At 41.3% G+C, this 21,465-nt stretch overlaps 1 protein-coding gene across 2 annotated transcripts in view; it reads right to left on the bottom strand.

The window, feature by feature from the left end:
• The window catches only part of atp2b2 (ATPase plasma membrane Ca2+ transporting 2), a 388,757-nt gene that overhangs the window by 287,090 nt on the left and 80,202 nt on the right, over positions 1-21,465 (bottom strand). For both annotated transcript variants that reach the window (XM_060835139.1, XM_060835141.1), the window contains exon 2: positions 20,060-20,257. In XM_060835139.1, coding sequence (XP_060691122.1) covers positions 20,060-20,257 — 198 coding nt within the window. The remainder of the gene's footprint in view (positions 1-20,059; positions 20,258-21,465) is intronic.

The following is a 21,465-nucleotide window of genomic DNA, read 5'->3' as shown; positions in this document are numbered from 1 at the left end:
AAGGACCATCATAAACAGGTATAACTTTATATTTGATTAGACTTACAGTGTGGAAACAGGCCCTTCGGCCCAACAAGTCCACACCGACCCGCCGAAGCGCAACCCACCCATACCCCTACATTTACCCCTTACCTAACACTACGGGCAATTTAGCATGGCCAATTCACCTAACCCGCACATCTTTGGACTGTGGGAGGAAACCGGAGCACCCGGAGGAAACCCACGCAGACACGGGGAGAATGTGCAAACTCCACACAGTCAGTCGCCTGAGTCGGGAATTGAACCCGGGTCTACAGGCGCTGTGAGGCAGCAGTGCTAACCACTGTGCCACCGTGCCGCCCACTACTGTGCCACCGTGCCGCCCATATTGAGTTGGAGAGTAACTTAGGTTCCTACCTTCATGCTTAACTGAGTCAGAAAACATAACCTCTGTAGGTATGAGGAATGAATTAGTTATTGTAGATCAAGAAAATACATTTAAAGGAATGATGGAAGATAATTACAACATGTATGGAAATAATTAATCATTTGTGCTAAATATACATTTTCTGAAGCAAAATAAGCCCTATGCGAAAGAACCCTGACTAACAGGTGAAATTAAAAACAAAATTAGATAATAGGCAGAGATTCAGAACGACATCAAAAATAGTGAACCTGAGGACTGGGAGCATATTAGAATTCAGTGAAAGAAGATGAAGAAATTGATAGAGACAAATAGAATCTGTAAGCAAACTAGCAAGAGACCTAAGTCAGATTTTAAACACTTCTACAGTGATGTAAAATGCAGTCATTAGTGAAAATAAGTATTGGTTTCTGACTTAGAAAGACGGGAGAAATTATACCAAGGAATAAAGGGGTGGCAAAGGTATAAAACATGCACATTATCGGTGTTCATGCACAAATGAAACAAAATTGAAACAGTGACTAGTGAGAATGAGTAACATAGAGAAATTAATAAGTAAATTAAGAAAAATTAATGCAACAAAAAAACAAATCAACTAGACCTGATGACTTACTTTGGAGTCTTTTAAAATAAGTGACTTCAAAGATAATATTGCATTGCTTTTGATCTTTCAAATTCCTGAATTTTAGAATGGTCCCTGCAGACTGGAACACTGAACAAAAGCAGGGGGGAAGGGAGAACAGAGAAATATAGACCAGTTTGCTTTGCATCGGTTGTAGGAAAATGCTCAGAACTTTATTTTAAAAAATCAGAAAATGTTTAAGCAGCAATGGGAAACTATGTTTGAAAAATCTATTAGTTTTTTGAGGTTGCAAATCAGGGTAACTAGTGGATATTTTGATTTGCAAAAGGCATTTGATCAGGCACTACATAAAGTCAAGACTTGTGAGCTTGAGTGTGTTGCATTAGCTTGGATTGAGAATTGCTTGAAGGATAACCTGTTCCTCATTAGACATCCTACCCATTCCAAGTATTAGTCTAGCAAACATTCTCGTAATTACATCCAACTCATTTCTATCCTTCTTTAAATAAAGTAACTAATATCGTGTCTAGATGTGGCCTCAATGGGTCCCTGTACAATTGAAAAATTACCTGCCTCCCTCCTTTTGTATACAATTCCCTTCATACTAAATGATCACATTCTATTCACTTTCCTAATTACTTGTTGTACCTGCATTCTAACCTTTTACGATTCATGGACTAGACACCCAGATACCCCTGCATCTTAGAGCTCTGCAATTCCTCACTGTTTAGAGGATACTTTGTAAATTTCCTGCCAAATGTTCAATTTCACAATTTCCCACATTATATTCCATTTGTCACATATTTGTTCACTCACTTAATCAATACTTTTTTGTAATCTCTTTGTGTCCTCTTCACAATTTTCTTTCTTATCTGATATTTGTCTCACCAGTTCATTCAATTTCCAGATCTTTCATCCCTTCATCCAAGTCATTTGAATGAATAATGAACAGTTGAGCTCCCAACATTGATCCCATAGTATACCATTTATTACATCTTGCCAACCTGACAAAGATTCATTTACACTTATTCTATACTTCCTGTTAGCCAGCCAACCTTTTCTTTCTATGCTAATATGCCATCCCATACACCATAAGCTGTTATTTTCCATAATAACCTTTAATATGGCACCTTATCAAATGCCATCTGAAGTTCTCAGTACATCTACTTATTCATCTTTATCCATCGCACGTTACATCCTCAAATAACTCCAACAGATTGGTCAAACACAATTCCCTTTCACAAAACCATGTTGATCTTGCCTGATTACATTGGCTTGTTATAAATTCTTTAATAATAGATTCCAACATGTTCTCTGTGATGTTAAGCGAAATGGCTCGCTTTCTGTCTCCCTCCCTTTCTGAACAAAGTAACATTTTCTATCTTGCAATCTCATATGAGCATTCCAAAATCAAGGAATCTTTGAAAAAGTGAAATCAGTACATCAACTATCCTCATTAATAAATTTTTAAAGGCCCTAGGAAGAATTCCATCAAGACCTGGGAATTCCCAATCTACAGCCCCAATACAATTTATTCAGTACCACTTCTCTATTGATTGTGATTTTCCTGAGTTCCTTCCTCCATTCCATTTGCTGATTTATTGCTGCTCCTGAGATGTTATTTGTACTGTCTCTGATGCAAAAGGCACTTTATCAATTTATTAACAACTCAGTCTTGAAGCTCTGTTCACAAACCAGTCCTATATGTTCCTCCTTTATATCAATGCAGAGAACTCATTAACCTATTAACACCAATTGCCAACATAACTGCTTTCTTCATTAACCAGATGTCTAATGGATATGCTGGACATGAATTCACACATGCTATTAGATATGATGCTTCTGAAGAAGCTGGGAAATTGGGAAAGAAGGAATCAATCCAGGCGTTTTGTAATTTATCTGTTAATGGAGAAACCCAGATGTGGTGGTACAGAGATTGTCATCGGTTTGAGAGATGGTCACTGGGGGCCACAGGAGTCTGTTTAAAGATGCCTTTTGGTCAATATTTTCCTAGATGATCACTGATTCGGAGATGCATGCACAGCAATGAAATTTGCCAATCATATCATGCTAATGAAGGTGGCTGGCTCCAAAGTCAAATCAGAAAAGCTCCAGACATAGAACATAACAGCACAGCACAGACCCTTTGGCTCTCGATCTTGCGCCGACCTGTGAAACCAACCTGAAACCCATCCAACCTACACTATTCTATTCTTGTCCATATGCCTATCCAATGACCATTTAATGCCCTTAAAGTTGGCGAGTCCACTACTGTTGCAGGCAGTGCATTCCATGCCCCTACTACTCTCTGAGAAAAGCAACTACCTCTGACATCTGCCCTATATCTCTCACAACTTAATTTAAAGCTATGTCTCCTTGTGCTAGCCATCGCTATCAGCCTTCTTCTCTTTAACGAAAACAGCCTCAAGTCCCTCAGCCTTTCCTCCTAAGACCTTGCCTCCATCCCAGGCAACATCCTAGTAAATTTCCTCTGAATCCTTTCCAAAGCATCCACATCCTTCCTTTAAAGCAGTGACCAGAACTGTATGCAATACCTAAGCGGGGCTGCACCAGAGTTTTGTACAGCTGCAGTATTAACTCATGGTTCCAAAACTCTACCAATAAAATCATACACACCATATGCCATCTTAACAACCCTATCAACTTGGGTGGCAACTTTCAGGGATCTACGTACCTGGACACAGAGATCTCTCTGCTCATCTATACTACCCAGCATCTTACCATTAGTCCAGTACTCTGCTTTCCTGTTACTCCTTCCAAAGTAAATCACCTCACACTTTTCCACATTAAACTCCATTTGCCTCATCTCAGCCCAGTTCTGCAGCTTATCTATGTCTCTCTGTATCGAAAACATCCTTTGTCATTATCCACAACTCCAACCAACGTAGTGTCATCCACAAATTTACTAACCAATCCTTCTATGCCTTCATCCAGGTTGTTTATAAAAATGATAAATAGCAGTGGATCCAAAACAGATCCTTGTAATACATCACAAGTAACTGAACTCCAGGATGAATACTTCCCATCAACCACCACCCTCTGTCTTCTTTCAGCTTGCCAATGTCTGATCCAAACTGCGAAATCACCCCCAATCCCATGTCTCTGTATTTTATGCAATAGCCTACCGAGGGGAGCCTTATCTAACTTCTTAAAGAACTCAATAAGGTTTGTGAGGCATGACCTACCCTTTACAAAACCGCGTTGACTATCCTTAATCAACTTATTCCTAAAATCTAATTGAAGATTTGTAGCTCGGGTATCCGTTGTTGTGGTTCTGCTCGCCGAGCTGGAAGTTTTTGCTGCAAACGTTTCGTTCCCTGGCTAGGGAACATCATCAGTGCTGTTGGAGCCTCGTGTGAAGCGCTGCTTTGATGTTTCTTCCGGTATTTATGTTGGTTTGTTCTTGCCGCTTCCAGGTGTCAGTTTCAGCTGCAGTGATTTGTATGTGGGGTCCAGGTCGATGTGTCTGTTGATGGATGTTCTTGCCGTTTCCGGGTGTCAGTTTCAGCTGTAGTGGTTTGTATATGGTGTCCAGGTCAATGTGTCTGTTGATGGAGTTTGGGGATGAATGCCATGCTTCTAGGAATTCTCTGGCTGTTCGCTGTCTGGCTTGTCCTATGATAGTGGTGTTTTCCCAGTCAAATTCATGTTGCTGGTTGTCTGAGTGTATGGCTACTAGAGATAGCTGGTCGTGTCGTTTTGTGGCTAGCTGATGTTCATGGATGCGGATTGTTAGCTGTCTTCCTGTTTGTCCTATATAGTGTTTTGTGCAGTCCTTGCATGGTTTTTTTATTTTTTTTTATTTTTTTTTGCCATGCAAGGACTGCACAAAACACTATATAGGACAAACAGGAAGACAGCTAACAATCCGCATCCATGAACATCAGCTAGCCACAAAACAACACGACCAGCTATCCCTAGTAGCCATACACTCAGACAACCAGCAACATGAATTTGACTGGGAAAACACCACTATCATAGGACAAGCCAGACAGAGAACAGCCAGAGAATTCCTAGAAGCATGGCATTCATCCCCAAACTCCATCAACAGACACATTGACCTGGACACCATATACAAACCACTACAGCTGAAACTGACACCCGGAAACGGCAAGAATATCCATCAACAGACACATCGACCTGGACCCCACATACAAATCACTGCAGCTGAAACTGACACCTGGAAGCGGCAAGAACAAACCAATATAAATACCGGAAGAAACATCAAAGCAGCGCTTCACACGAGGCTCCAACAGCACTGATGATGTTCCCTAGCCAGGGAACGAAACGTTTGCAGCAAAAACTTCCAGCTCGGCGAGCAGAACCACAACAACTTATTCCTTTCTAGATGATTATAAATCCTATCTGTTATCATCCTTTTCACAACCGAAGTAAGGCTGACAGCTCTATAATTTCCAGGGTTGTCTCTACTCTCCTTCTTGAAGAAGGGAGCGACATTTCCTAACCTCCAGTTTTCTGGCACTATTCCTGTAGACAATGACGACATAAAGATCAAAGCCAAAGGCTCAGCAATCTCCTCCCAGACAATCCTAGGATAAATCCTACCTGACCCAAGGGACGCATCTATTTTTACACTTTCCAGAATTGCTAACACCTCTTCCTTATGAACTTCAATCTCATCTAGTCTAGTAGCCTGTATCTCAGTATCCTCCTCAACCACATTGTCTTTTTCTAGTGTGAATACTGATGAAAATTATTCATTTAGCACTTCCCCTATTTCCTCTGACTCCACGTACAACTTCCCACTACTATCCTTGATTGGCCCTAAACTTACTCTAGTCATTCTTTTATTCCTGATATACCTATAGAAAGCTTTAGGGTTTTCCTTGATTCTATCGGCCAACAACTTCTCATGTCCCCTCCAGGGTCTTCTTAGCTTTCTCTTTAGGTCTTTCCTGACTAACTTTTAACTCTTAAGCGCGGTAAATGAGCCTTCACATCTCATCCTAACATAAGCCGCTTTTTTCCTCTTGACAAGAGATTCAACTTCCTTAGTAAATCACAGTTCCCACACTCGACAGCTTCCTCCTTGCCTGACCGGTACATACTTATCAAGGACATGCAGCAGCTGGTCCATGAATAAACTCCACATTTCAATGGTGCCCATCCACTGCAGTTTCCTTCCCCATCCTATGCGTCCTAAATTTTGTCTCATCGCATCGTAATTGCCTTTCCCCCGCTATAACTCTTGCCCTGCAGTATGTACCTATCCGTTTCCATCTCTAAAGTAAATATAACTGAATTGTGGTCACCATCACCAAAGTGCTCACCTACCTCCAAATCTAACACCTGGCCAGGTTCATTACCCAGTACCAAATCTAATGTGGCCTCGCCCTTTGTTGGCCTGTCTACATAATGTGTCAGGAAACCTTCCTGCACACATTGAACAAAAACTGACCCATTTAAAGTACTATAGTACTGAACTATAGTAATTCCAGTCAATATTTGGAAAGTTAAATTCCTCCATAACAACTATCCTGTCACTCTCACTCCTATCGAGGATCATCTTTGCTATCCAATCCTCTAAATCTCTGAAACTATTCAGATGCCTATCGAAAACTCCCAACAGGGAGTTTCTAACCTCAGCCCATACTACCTCACTGGACAAGTCCTCAAACGTCCTTTCTGCAACCCTAATACTGTCCTTGACTAACAGTGCCCAACCTCCCCCTCTTTTACCATCTTCTCTGTTCTTACTGAAACATCTAAATCCCAGAACTTGCAATAACCATTCCTGTCCCTGATCTACCCATGTCTCTGAAGTGGCCACAATGTCGAAATCCCAGGTACCAACTCATACTGAGAGTTCACCCACCTTATTCTGGATGCTGCTGGCATTGAAGTAGACACACTTCAAACTAACTTCTTGCTTTCCAGTGCCTTCTTGCGATCTTGAATCCCTATTTCTGACCTCACTACTCTCAACCTCCTGTATACTCAAACTCCAATTTAGGTTCCCATCCCCCTACTGAATTAGTTTAAACCCACCCGAAGAGCATTAGCAAATTTTTCCCCAGGTTATTGGTACTCCTCTGGTTCAGGTGAAGACCGCCCTGTTTATAGAGGTCCCACATACCCCAGAAAGAGCCCCAATTATCCAGGAATCCAAAACCCTCCCTCCTGCACCATCCCTGCAGCCACATGCTTAATTCTTCTCTCTCCCTATTCTGTGCTTCACTAGCATGTGGCAGAGGCAGCAAACCAAAGCTAACAACTCTGTTTGCTGTAGCTCAAAGTTTCCACCCTAGCTCCCTGAATTTCTGCCTCACATTCCCATCTCTCTTCCTACCTAAGTCATTGGTGCCTACGTGGACCATGACTTGGGGCTGCTCCCCCTCCCCTTCAAGGATCCTGAAAACACCATCAATAAGAGACATCATGGACCCTGGCATCCAGGAGGCAACACACTAACCGACAGGTGGAAAATATACTTCAAATGAAGAAAGGTATAAAGTACTGCATTTGGCAGGGGGTGGGGGTGGATAAAGAATTCCAAAAAGGACTATAATTTAAATGGAAAGTGAATGAAGTATATTGTTATGTCTAGATCAGGCGATAATCCCCACTCTGCTAAGATGCCCCAAACTGATCAGCTCCCTGAATAGGGATGAACTGGCTCCCCTTCACTATTCCCTCAGCTACTTGTAAGATCCCTCGCCTTGTTGATAGCTTTCTCCCACACCTAAATGAATTCATCTTTTAAAATGAGCCAGTTTAACAAGGCTTCTTGAATGACTAAAAGAGCGAGTTTATTAATTACTGCACACAAGTCGAAATAATAACACAATATGTGTAAACACATTAGAAATAGGAGGTAAGTCCTGCTCTAAAATCTAAAAGCTGTATAAAAAGCAGAATCGGTCTCAGAATTATTCATGAAGAGCAGAAAGTTGAAGGGGTTATGGTAGTTACAGTGGAGGTTAGCCGTCAGGCTGATGTTGGTCGTTGAAAAGTCAGTTTAATGATCCTTAGTTTTGCAGATTGGTTGAGACTCCATAATCTGATTTTCTTTGACCATGATCAAACTCTAGCATTCAGAATACAAGAGAGGCCTTCTGTTGTCCTATTTTCCTTTAGTTTGACTGCTAGCTGGCTAACATCCAGCACTGAGTGAGAGGAAGTCTTTACCTGCAACACAGATGTGACCTTCACAGCACACTAATGTTAGAATGAAGCAAAATCTTTAGTCCTCTAGAACACTCAAACAGTTGAAGTCTGTCCTTGTATCGAGCCCTTGTTATTATTGTAGCCACAGGAGATCACAATCCAGATAGTTTGAAGTTTCTTATGCACCTCTAGATGTAATATTCTATTAAACCCATGCAGAATTCTTGCCAATCAGTTACTGAATTTACAGCTATAGTCTGTTTGTCTCTGTATTAGTCCTCTCATGTTAAAAAAAATGAATTTGGAATTTACAGCAAAAAACACCCACTGTATTTTGGGGTTTAAACATACATTACCATAACATTATTGAAAATAGAGATATAGGGTCCTGAAGCAATCACACCAATGGTCAGTTGTATTTAGTCAAATGAATTCGGTGTTGGAACCTAATGAAAACTCGATTCTTAGTAGAAATGGCATCTGCAATAAGTAGTCTCTGCAAATTTCTGGTCATCACAGTATCAAAAGGATATTACTAGCATTAAACAGAGACTGGCAATTAGGTTATGATGACCATTTTGCATAAATTAAGCATGTTTTTATTTAAAAAGAAAGTCAAAAGGGACAATACATTTGCAATTTTTGGGGTTATAAAGTAAACTGGATAATGGGCTGTGCCAAGCCTTTGCACGGTCCAGAACAGTGAAACTGTGTACAGCCCATGCCTTTAGAACAAGGTTAATTCAAAGCAAATCTGTGGAACCATCATTCCAGTGAGTGTATGGTAAATGTATGATACAGGCTCCCTCAGGACTTGGTTAAAAGTATTTATTCATTCAAATGCAAATGAAACAGATTTCTTTTCCGCAAATAATATTTTTGGGATACAGTATGAATAATTTGAGACATGGCATATGGTAAGTGGAGCATGCTTGGGAAAAACAACCATCTTTGTATCCCAAAGCAATCCACCACTGGGGGTTTTCCTTGTTTCATCTCAGAGTCTGTTGTAGACTAACGGAGAGAAACTGATTGCTATGAACAGTAAACAATTTCACTATTGTTATACCAAGTCAGTACAATGTTAAGGTGCTGGAGGCAGAACTAGATCTACCCATGATTTTTATTTTGCCTTGTAATTCCTATACAGGTCCAAATAATAATAGCTATCAATATTTGATTTTCATGTTTCTAAGGTCATTCCTGTCTCATTTATTGTTGGTGCCTACCTTATCTCATCTAAACTTAAGGTACAAAAGCCTTGTATCTAGCACTTCTGACATGTTTTAAGAGCATCCCAAAGCACATCACACATAACTCAATAGTATGAAGTGCAGTTAGCTTTAGGGAGGCAAACACTGCTACCTATTACCATGCTGCAATGGAATGAATGAGGTTTTTGTTGATCATCTTGACTGAGGGATTGAAATTTGTTGAAACACTTCCATCACTGTTCTTCAAATAGATCCTTGATGTCTACCTTTACCAGAAAAGTAATCAGAAAGGCAGCCTCTCCGTTCAGCCTGATTCACTATTCAAGAAGTCCATGGCCAATCTGGTTATGGCCTCAACTCCATTTTCCTGCCTGCCTCACCTAACTGAGATGAGGATGAATTTTGTCAGCCAGAGAGTGGTGATTCTGTGGAACTCATTGCTGCAGAAACTAAGTCATTGAGTGTATTTGAGACAGAGACAGATACCTACTTGATTGGCAAGTGGGTCAAAGGTAGTTAAAGAACTTTCTCTCTCTCTCTCAGCCTTGAATGATTTCAATAACCCATTCCCCAGTGCTGTTTGGGGTAAAGAATTCCAAAGATTAATGAGTCTGTTAGAGAAGAAATTCCTCCTGAGCTCTATTCATTTCTACCTCATTGAAATTGAGGTTTACTGGTCAGGGTAAAATAAGACACAAATTTGACATTAAGTATCAATAACTGTGGCCCAGCAACAACTTATTGTGCTAGTACTTAGTTACATTTAAACCCCAAATCTGGGATGAGGTGAAAGAATCAAGCAAGATTAAATGGAGTAATCTTAATCCTGCTCAATGGGCAAAAATTCAATGAGCAGTTAAAATAAACAGGGTGACTCAGATACTAATGTCTTAGCTGAATCAGGCATCTGTGTGAACTTGCTCTTCCACAGAATTATTTAGAGTATGCAACATAGAACCGGAACATCCAATTCAAGTGACCAACTTGAGTCTCCTCCAAGGAGAAGACTATATGGTGGCCTGACCAAGATCTTCAAGATCATAATCGTTTTTGATATGGTAAACATAGAGAAGGTAGTACCACTTAAAAACGAATACAAAAACCAAAGTCATAAATATAAGTGTTAATAAATGTACAATTAGGATTTCTGACAAATAGCAGAATCACTGCATTTAAGAGGCCATTAGCAATAGCACGAGGTGGAAGGTTAGAAAGGAATTTTACAGGAAGATTAAAGGAAGGAGGTTTGTGTGGAGTCCAAACACTGACCTGGACACATTCAGCTGGATGGCCTGTTTCTGTCTGATGAATGCTTTGTGTCCCTACTTCATGCCACCCTGTCAATGTTGGAACAATGTTACAGTTCCTTTCTCTACACTGCTGCTGTCTCCCTTGCTGAACATTTCCAGCATGTTTTTTTTAAATCCAAACATATTATCTTTTTGAGGAGGCATAAAAATGATTGCCTTGATAATCTGCTGCAAATTCACCTCCCAATAGAAATAATAAACAGGCGACAATATTGATTAAATGAATATCAAGTAAAGGAATTACACCATGTGCCTGGCTGAAAGGTCTGAAGCTGGATACATCACCAGATGGACTACACCCCAGGAAGGAGATAGCTGAGGAGACTGTGGAGGTGTTGGTGGTGATTTGTTTGCAATCACTGGAATCAGGGAAGGTCCCAGAGGACTGGAAAATAGCTAATGCACTGCCCTGTTTAAGAAGGGAGGAAGGCAGAATATAGGAAATATTTGGCCGCTGGAGGATTTTAGAGTCCATTATTCAGGAGGAGATTGTGGAATACTTGGAAATACATGGCAAGAAAAGGTTGAGTCAGCACAGCTTTGTCAAGAGAAGGTCATACCTGACATGTCTGTTAGAATTCTTTGAGGAGTTAATGAGCAACTTACACAAAGGAGAGCCCATGGTCCTGACTGATTTGGATTTCTGAAAGACCTTTGGCAAAGTGCTGCACAGGAGGCTAGGTGTCAGTGACAAGATACTAGCATGGATAGAGGATTGGCTGACTGGCAGAAAATAAAGAGTGGGGATAAAGGGGGTCTTCTTCAGGATAGTAGAGTGTTGAGTGGAGTTCTGTACCCATCAGCGTTGGGACCGCAACTAGTCATGATACACATTAGTGATCTGCAATAGGAACTGAGGGCATTGTTGCTACACTTGCGGATAACACATAGATACATTGTGTAACAGGTAGTGCTGAGGAAGTGGGGAGGCTGCAAAAGGATTTGGATAGCCAAGGAGAGTGGGCAAAGTGGCAGATGGAGTACAATGTGAGAAACTGTGAGGTTTTGCACTTTGGTAGGAAGAATGGAGGCATATACTATTTTCTAAATGAGGAAAGGGTTCGGAAATCTGAAGCACAAAGGGACTTAGGAGTCCTGGTTCAGGATTCTCTTAAGGTTAGCATGAAGATTCAGTTCATGGTTAGCAAGACAAATGCTATGTTAGCATTCATTTTGAGAGGGCTAGAACACAACAGTGGAGATGTACAGCTGAGACTGTATAAGGCTCTAGTCAGACTGCATTATGAATATTATAAGAAGTTTTGGTTCCCTATTTCAGGAAGGATGTGCTAGCATTGGATGGAGTCCAGAGGAGATTCACAACTATGATCCTGGAAATGAAGGGCTTGTCATTTGAGAAGTGGTTGAGGACTCCGGGTCTGTACTCGATGGAGTATGGAAGGATACGAAGGACGCTTACAGAATACCAAAGAGACTTGTATAGAGTGGACATGAGAAGATGTTTCCACTAGTAAGAGAGACTATGACCAAGGGCACAGCCTCAGCGTGAGGGGATGATGTTTAGAACTGAGATGAACAGGAATTTCTTCAGACATAGGTTGGTGAATCTGTGGAACTCATTGCTGAGAAGTCTGTGGAGGTCATGTTGTTGAGTGTCTTTTAGACAGAGATAGGTAGGCTCTTGATTCGTAAGGTGATCAAGGGTTACAGGGAGAAGGCATGAGAATGGAGTTAAGAAACATATCAGCGATGATCAAATGGCAAAGCAGACTCAAAGGGCCAAATGGCCTAATTATGCTCCTATATCTTATGGTCTTTTGGTTCTCTATCAATGATATACTAACAAACTTGTTGTATTTTCATACATTAGAATCTCTTTGTGAAGTTGGTGGCAATATGGGGAGAGCCACATTGTCTCGATTGCTGTATCAACAATGTCTTGGAATCCAGCTAGACAGTAAAATTGCAGGGCTTGTTCATATTGTTGGCTGGTTCCCATGGAACACTGAATGAAATCTGTGGCCCAGCCAAGCAATGCATCTGTCATCTGCATTAGTCCTGTGGTTTGTGAGATTCGGCAAATACCTCCTGCTGTTGCTTGGAAGGGACCACTGATTATAGTCTCTGTCCTTGAAATTGCTTCAAGGTCTTGCTGCACAAGTCTGTCATGCTTTCATTTACAGTTTTCATGCAGCAATGATCACCTTGACCTGCGTAGAGTCAATGCACTGGTCCATGTTCAAGAATACACACCAAACTAAATGAGGATGTCACTGCCATCACAGATTTCATTAGGATGTTGATGACTGCATACGGAAGAAGTTAATCCAAATGTTCCCCAACCGGAAACCAGAGATGAATTGGGAGATTCATTCCTTACTGCATCTGGGTCTGAGGCAGTTCATGTTGGGCAACCCTGACCAATACAGGAAATCCAGGTATGACCTTCACAAGGCTATCAGACACCAAGAGGTAATACCAAACTAAGCTTGAAACCCAGTCCATCCACATGGACATCCGTAGTTTGTGGCAAGGGTTGCTCAACATAACAGGCTTCAAAGTGAAGTTAAATCAAATCGTGGGTGACAGTACATCCCTACCTTATAAGCTCAATGCATTTTATGCTCTCTTTGAACAGAAGGTCAGTGAAACAACATCATCTATCCCAACAGCCTCAGATATACCTGCATCCTCGATCACCACCACATATATTAGATCATCTTCTGCAGAAGGTGGCCAGCCTGGATGCAGTCTGTCCCCGTGCACTCAGCTAGCGGGAGTATTCACAGATATCTTCAACTTCTCCTTACTACGATCAGAAGTCCCTATCTCCTTTAGAAAGACCACCATCATCCCAGTGTTGAAGGAAAATCATGCAGCATGCCTCAATGACTACCACTCAGTGGCTCTGATCGCCCATAATGTGAAGAGAGGATTGTCATGGTTCACATCAACTCCAGCCTCTCTGATTAGCTCAATACCTTGCAATTTACCTACCAGCACAACAGCTCGATGACAGACACTATCTCCCTGGCCCTACATCTCCCTCATCCAACATTTGGACAACAAGGATACCTACATCAGGCTCCTACTTATTGACTGTACCTTCATCTTCAACACCTTAATTCCAAAGAAATTCATTTCAGAACTCCTGATCCTAGGTTTCCGCTCTAGCCTCTGTAACTGGATACGGAATTCCTGACCACCAGTCAGTAAGAACAGGCAATAACACCTCCCCATGATAATCCATTACTCTGGCCCCTTGTAAGGCTATGTACTCAGCCCCCTACTATACTCCTTATTCCTAACTCCATTTACAAGCTTGCTGACAACACCATCATTGTAGGCCGGATCTTAAACAACAACAAGATTTCAAAAAAGAGATTGCGTGCTTAGCGGCATGGTATAAAGACAACAATCTCTCCATCAATGTCAGCAAAACGAAGGAGCTGGTCATTGAATTCAGGAAGCAGAATGGAGGGCATGTCCCTATCTGCATCAATGCTGCTGAGGTGGAGATGATCATGAGCGTCAAGTTTCTTGGAGTGACAATCACCAACAATCTGTCTTTCACCACCAAATCATAGCCATCCAATGCCTGGAGGAAGAATGTCTCATTTTCCATCTTGGAACCGTCCAACCATGTGGCATCAATCTCAATTTCACCACCTCATCCCAGATCCAACCCTCCAACCCGGCATGGCCCTCTTGAACTGTCCCACCTGTCCATCTTCTTTCCCACCTATTCGCTCCAGCCTCTACTGCAACCTGTCACCATCACCCCCCATCTGCACCTATATATCACCTAATCAGCTACCTTCCCCCCAGCCCCATCACCCCCTCCCATTTATCTCTCAGCCCCCTTCCCCTACCCACGCCCTCCCCCTGCCAACATTCCTGATGAAGGCCTTATGCCCAAAACATCGATTTTTCTGCTCGTTGGACGCTGCCTCACATGCTATGCTTTTCCAAAGCCACACTTTTCAACTCTGACCTCCAGCATCTGCAGTCCTCACTTTCTCCAAGTTCTGTTCCTGGTTCACCCATGATGACTCTAGGTCAAGAAAGCACAATGATGCTTTTACTGCGTCAGATGGCTAGAGAAATTCAGCATGTCCACAAAAACTGTTAAAAATCTTTATAAATACACCATATAGAGCATTCTATCTGATGCGTTACAGCATGGTTATGGCAACTGCTCTTCCCAAATGCAAAATAAACTACAGAGAGTTATGAACACAATCTAGTCCATCACGCAAACCAGCCTTCCATCATTGACACCATCAATACTTCCCTCTGCCTCAGGAAAGCAACCAACATAATCAATGACTCTTCCAATCCTCGTTATTCTCTCTTCCACCCTCTTCCATCAGGTAGAAGATATAAACGTTTGAAGACACACGCAATGAGATTCAAGAACAACTTTTTCTTTGCTGTTGTCAGACTTTGAATGGATCTCTTAAATGTTAAGGTTGATCTCTGCCTGTACCTTCTCAGCAGCTGTAACATTACATCCTGCATTCTGCTCTGTTACCTGAAAGCTATTCCAAGATGGAAATAGCTTTAAAAGAAATCAGTGGTATGGACACAATTAAACATGAAATAAACATTGAAGGGCATGGCACAGTAAAAATTCAAAGGACCATTAAGAGAAAAATGCTTCTATTTATAAAGTGCCTTTCACAACATTAAGGAAGTATTTCTGAAGTGCACTGGCTGTAATGTGGAAAACATGTCATCTAACTGAATATAAACTCCCACAAACAGCAAAGTGATGATGACCTGTTAACCTATTTTAATTATGTTGATACAGGAATAAGTATTGGAGGGCATCGTGGAGAACTCTTCACAGTATTGTGATGAGTTCTTTTATGTCCATCTAAGACAGGGTTTTGGCTGAAACGTTTCATCCAAAGCAAACCGTCTCTAACAAAACTGCACTGGATCATCAGCCTAGATGTTGTGCTTAAGTCACTGGAATGGCTTTTAAATCACAAGCTTTCCACTGAGGGGTAATCGTGCTACCAACTCAGTCATGCAGTTTAGCTGCCACCTGCATTTTTTCCAGTAAGGGCAATGAGGGAATGAATTGTTGTTCAAGGACTCAGCACTATTTACAAAAAAAGCTCAAAAACATCAAAAACTAAAATTACTAACAGAAATCCAACAATTAAAAACACATTGTAAACTGGAAATAAATACATAAACATCAGACAGGTTCCCTATGGATTCCTGGAGCTGTAAAGGGGGACTGGAAATCTGATGTGATGGATCACTGCCCATTTCCCTTTTCATAGAATGTGTTACTCAAGAGCAGCTTACAGGAAACATTCCCCTCTTTTTAAGGAAACTACATCATTGGATCAAAAGAGCCCAGTAATTGTTGTCAGAAGATTCATTTGGGTAGTCAGAAATATAGGACAATGAGAGCTGTAATAATGATTGAAAAATGTATGTTTAAATTTTAATAAACAATAGAAATCATTTGCTGTAGATTAATACAGATATATACCATGACAAAAAAAATTACTGTTAAAATTCCTCAATCTTTTGAGAAAGTTTTCCAATTTTATTCAATTTGATATATTTCCCTTGTAACACAGCTCAACAATTTAAAAAGTGCCAAATTTAATAAAAATTTGCCTAACAGACTGACCAATTAATATTTTGTAATATCTTGCAAATCATGTTTTTGGTGTCTAATACCCAGGATCATTCATTGTGCTCAAAGCAAATAAACTCAATTTGTCTTCTAGAATATTTTAGTGTAAAACAAACATCAAGTTGCATCACAAACAAATCTTCATTTTGATGGAGCATAGATACTATTACAGAGAATGATGAAATACCTGTGAGGAAACTGCAAATGACAGTTTCCAAAGATGAGATTTAAAGTTTCAGACTTTATGCCATATTGTCAAATTACAGCCCAGTCTAGATTGTGCTTTACTGGCTGCAGATCTGCCACAAAATATAGCAACAATCATTTTACAAAGCAAAGTGCTGGTCCTTAATCATCGTCACCAGGCATGTATGCTGTACTGGAGGGCAATATCAGGTGGATCCCTCTTATTGTTCAAAATGATGAAGAAAATATGGAGTTAGGTCTTATATTCATCTGTTTATAGGCTGTGAGCTGCAAAAATGTGGATATTATTTTGGAAAGGGATAAGAACAGGTTTAAATGCGTGCTGTACTTTAAAAACATTTAAAAGTCTGGCTTCAATCCACAAAATGAGGCTAAATTGTGATTTAAACACACCTAGAGATACTAAAATGGATACCTAGAGGTTTAGAATTGAAACGCTGATTAAGGTACAAATTTTCATGAAACAGTATATCTAATCTTTGCTGACTCTTCCAATGAAGATACGGAATGTGCTGGTTGACATAATGGGAAATTTTAGGGTGGTTAAGGGACACAGTACACAGGTTTGAGGATGCAGCTGTGGAGGTCACATGACAACGGATCTCTACATCTACAATCACAAGCATACACATGAGATGAGGGTCTAGTGGGTCAGTAGCAATGTACCTATCCCTGGGCCAAGTTCAAGGCCCACCTGCTTTGGAGGTGTGACATAACACGTCTGAACAGACTAACTGATCAAAAATAACTCCACATGAGTTGATTGGCTTGAGGACACATTGTCCTCCTGAACAATCAATGCACAATTAGATTAGATTCCCTACAGTGTGGAAACAGGCCCTTTGACCCAACCAGTCCACACCGACCCTCCGAAGAGCAACCCACCCAGACCCATTTCCTTCTGATTAATCCACCTAGCATGATGGGCAATTTAGCATGGCCAATTCACCTGACCTGCACATCTTTGGACTGTGGGAGGAAACCGGAGCACCCAGAGGAAACCCACACAGACACGGGGAGAATGTGCAAGCTCCACACAGACAATCGACCGATGCTGGAATCGAACCTGGGGCCCTGGTGCTGTGAGGCAGCAACGTAACCACTGAGCCACCGTCCTGCCCTAGGGGCATTGCTGATCTACCTAAACCAAAGAAGAAGGAGTCAGCACTGTTGTTAGTTGTGTTAATGCAGTTGGATGTAGTAAGGGGACTTCCTCTGTGATTTATTAGCAACCTTCCTTCAACAGAAACATTAGGTCATTAGCCACTTGGCTTCCAGGATGAGGAGTCCTTTGGGGAAATGTGGCTGAATCAGAGCAGCTCAAGCATACCTACCATTCTGATTGATGTTTTGTGACTTCAAACAGTCCTTTGGAGATTCTTGCAAGCCTGGATTACTCTGCTGCACTACTTCTTCCTCCTCCTCCTCCAAGGAAGTGCTCCATTTTTTCACTCATGTCTACAGTTGTCTTATTGACCATGTGGAGAGCACACACTAAGTCACAACAATCCAACTTGACAAATTTTCAGGAGGCACCCTTTCACATGTCATAGAATTGGAAGTATCTCTTGAAATGTGCAATGATCTACTTGATGGTGTGTTTTTACTGGAATAGAGACGATTGCTGGACAACTCTGCCTTTGTTGAGAGATGGCACATTTCAAAGGGTCCTGTTTATCCCAAATGATTTTGTCATGACATGAAGCACCTACAACTGCTTAAGGATATAAGAGTGATGACAGCTGTCCAGATACTATGCATTGTTTCTATCAGGAAATGCCTGTACTGGTCACCCATCAGATGAGTGCTGAAAGTGCGAAATCCCTTCTTGCTCATGAATGCAGCTAGCCACTCTAGCAGTGCCTTATTGGGCACTTGGATGTAGTCAGTCAACAAGCTGCTGCACATGAGGGATGCTCAGCACTGGAGGCAAATTCTGCTGCTCTCAGTTCTTGTGTGGCCCTGTCAGATGTAAACTCAATGTAATCGAAGTCTTCTCAAATAAGAGTATCCATCCCTTATGCTGCAATGGGAAGTCACCAGAGATGTTAGCTCAAATCCCTTGGAACACTTGCAGGACAAAGAAGATTATGCCATGGTCACTTTGGCAGCTGCTGGCAGAAGCTGCCAACATGTCCGAAGGTCATGGAGGTTTCCCTTACCTGAGAAACTGCACTGCCCCCTGAAAGATGGATCCTTCTGCAACACAGGCATTCAGTTTGACTCAAACTGCTAAGTTTCTGTTGGTATCTGCTGTGTGGACAATGCTGCCTTCATTCGCTCCTAGCTCTGTGTCTAGCATCTTTGCATGGCTGGACCAATGGCATGCACTTGCTTGCAAAGTGACAGCTTTTCATCACTGCTCGACTAGCTGAGCTTCAACTCCACATTTAACCTTCCATCTCCTGGAATCATTGCATGGCTACCTGGGTGTCCCCACCCATCACTGCTTTGGATGCTTGGGTGATCCTTGCCTAAGTGCTCCAGTGTCCACGGAGCTACCTCTGTGTGACATCTGCAGAGCCAACAGCAATTGTGTGCCACTGACTGAGCAGCTCTGTCAGCCACCCCCTTTACCACACCACAATTAAATGGACTTGTGACTGCCTCCTGCCATGATATGTCCTCCTACTCAAAGATATAGTTGTCAGCATTTGTTCTCCCAGTGTCTGCAAACACAAATCACCTTCTTCCTTTAACAAGCTCTTAAATGTCTTGTTTCCATCCTGAATTGTTGAACTTCTCAATCGTATTCTGTAATTGCTGGCATTGAGTTCTCAATGACTCAATAACAAAACTCATGTCATTCACGTACTGATTATGTCCAGATTTCCTCCGGCAGACATTGAAAATTGTGCCTAGGAGATGCATTAAGACTTAAGATTTTTACTATTGACATACGTCTTACATGTGTTTGTACATATCGGAAAAGATCAGCTGGTCCACAGGTTGCTGCCCTTCAGTTGAGTTGTAACCAGACAACGTGCCCCTGCAAACTCCACCAACTGAGAGTTGCATCATCACTTGGGAGGGACAACAAATCTGTACACTCACACTGCACCCCACACCTTGACATATTTATGATGAAAAATAAGCTCCAGGAAGGAGCAGTAACATGTGATAATCACCTAACATCCCCACCTTGCGTCTGTCTGCTGCAGACATATGGCAGAAGCTACAACCTGACAAAAGCAGCAGTAGCGTTCAATTTTACGCTTGTCATCATTCTGAATATTCACCTTCAGAATAACAGAATACAGGTCTGGAATCAACAAAACTTTGAAAAACCCCAGAATAATTTGCATAATGTCATTTTTGCAAAATTAATGCACACATAATTGTCAGAATAACTTCTTGAAATAAAAAAAACTTCATTCTATACCATCCATGCATGATTTAGGCTGTAATACAAAACCCGTTGTATGTTTTAACAACTTTCTTAATTGAATATATCTACTACAATGAAAATGATAAATTAAATGTATTTATATACGTCTGTATATTTCTACCACATATGCATACACATTTATAGCTAGCATGCAAGAGCAGAAAGTAAAATATTGCACTTACTTTCACTTCTCTCTCCTGGTGGTTGATAAAATGAGAGACCCAAGGATATAATGGCTGCAAGTTCTAGGATGATAAGAGTCACATCTTGTAGTGCTTCCCAGATTAATTGTAAGAAAGTTTTTGGCTTTTTTGGAGGTATAAAGTTTCTACCAAAAATTTGTCTTCTGTTTTCAAGATCTGCAGGATTGCCAGCTAAACCTGGAGAAGAAAAGATGTAATTTAGCAGGAGTGAAAATATTGATGAACAATTAGAGCTTATAGTGTCAGAATTATGAGGTTAACAGTAAGGTTTGCTTAACTTTCCACTTGTGAACAATACCACTGGGGCTAAATGAACAGATTGAGGAATCAATTTTTCACACAGTTGACCAAGGTTTTGAGGCAATTTTAACCCCAATTGTCTGTTGAAACTCAGCAGATGGGCAATTAAATTAGTCCAAATGAGCTATTCTGCCTAGGGCCACTAAGAGCTGGCAGATTTGTACTTTAACCTGCTCTCCATCCATTTCAATACAGACATATCAGGACCTGATACCATCGCTGAAATTTGGCTACGAAATTTACTCTGTTACTTAATCACTGGCGATGACTTCCCGGTCAGTATGATTCTGAGGGAATGAGGATGAAAACCAATAAAAGATGCAAGAGGTCAAATTAATCATTATTATTAAACTTCCCTTATGGGCGCAGGAGCTGTGGTGGGTGGGGTCGACCAGGTAGATATAAATAGAAAGCAGGAGACGACAGCTTCACTTCACTTGGAGGTCGCCACTGATGATGTTACCTAGCCAGGTAATGAAATGTCTGGATATCAAAACTACAGCTCAGCGAGCAAACCTACACCCCTAGAATTGCTTCTCCACGGCCATTAGAAAAGATTGGAGTTTTCTTGCTCTTAGCTTGCTCTTTGACCTTCATCAATTGCCAAATCACTGCAGGATGACCAGGCAGCTGTCCTCACCACTTATCAACAATCAGCAAGTGGCCTCTAGTCCATATCACTGTTCTCCACTTCCAGAGACTTCCCACCTGGAATGGTCGAGAAATCAGTAGGTGGGGTTTAAATGAAGCCAATGTCATTTGAATTGGCAGGCTCTCATTTTGCCATGAGCAAAGAGTAAATAAACCTGTGGTTTGGTAACTCTCAGAAATTCATTACCAGTTAATATGTTTTTCTTGGTAACTTAGATGCTATTACCTATTTAATGTGCATTTAAGCTAGGCAATCTTGACTTTTTGAATATAAGAATACAGGAAATATAGCAGGAATTGACAGGACAGCCCACTTGAGCCAATCCCACCATTCAGCACAATCATGGCTGGTCTTCTGCCTCAACTCCACTTTCTCACCCCAGAAGACTGTAAGACATCGGAGCAGAATTGGAGTCTATCCTGTCATTCAATCA

This window comes from Hemiscyllium ocellatum, chromosome 14, assembly GCF_020745735.1.
Source record: "Hemiscyllium ocellatum isolate sHemOce1 chromosome 14, sHemOce1.pat.X.cur, whole genome shotgun sequence".
NCBI lineage: Eukaryota > Metazoa > Chordata > Chondrichthyes > Orectolobiformes > Hemiscylliidae > Hemiscyllium > Hemiscyllium ocellatum.
This window is presented reverse-complemented; position numbering and strand designations above follow the sequence as displayed.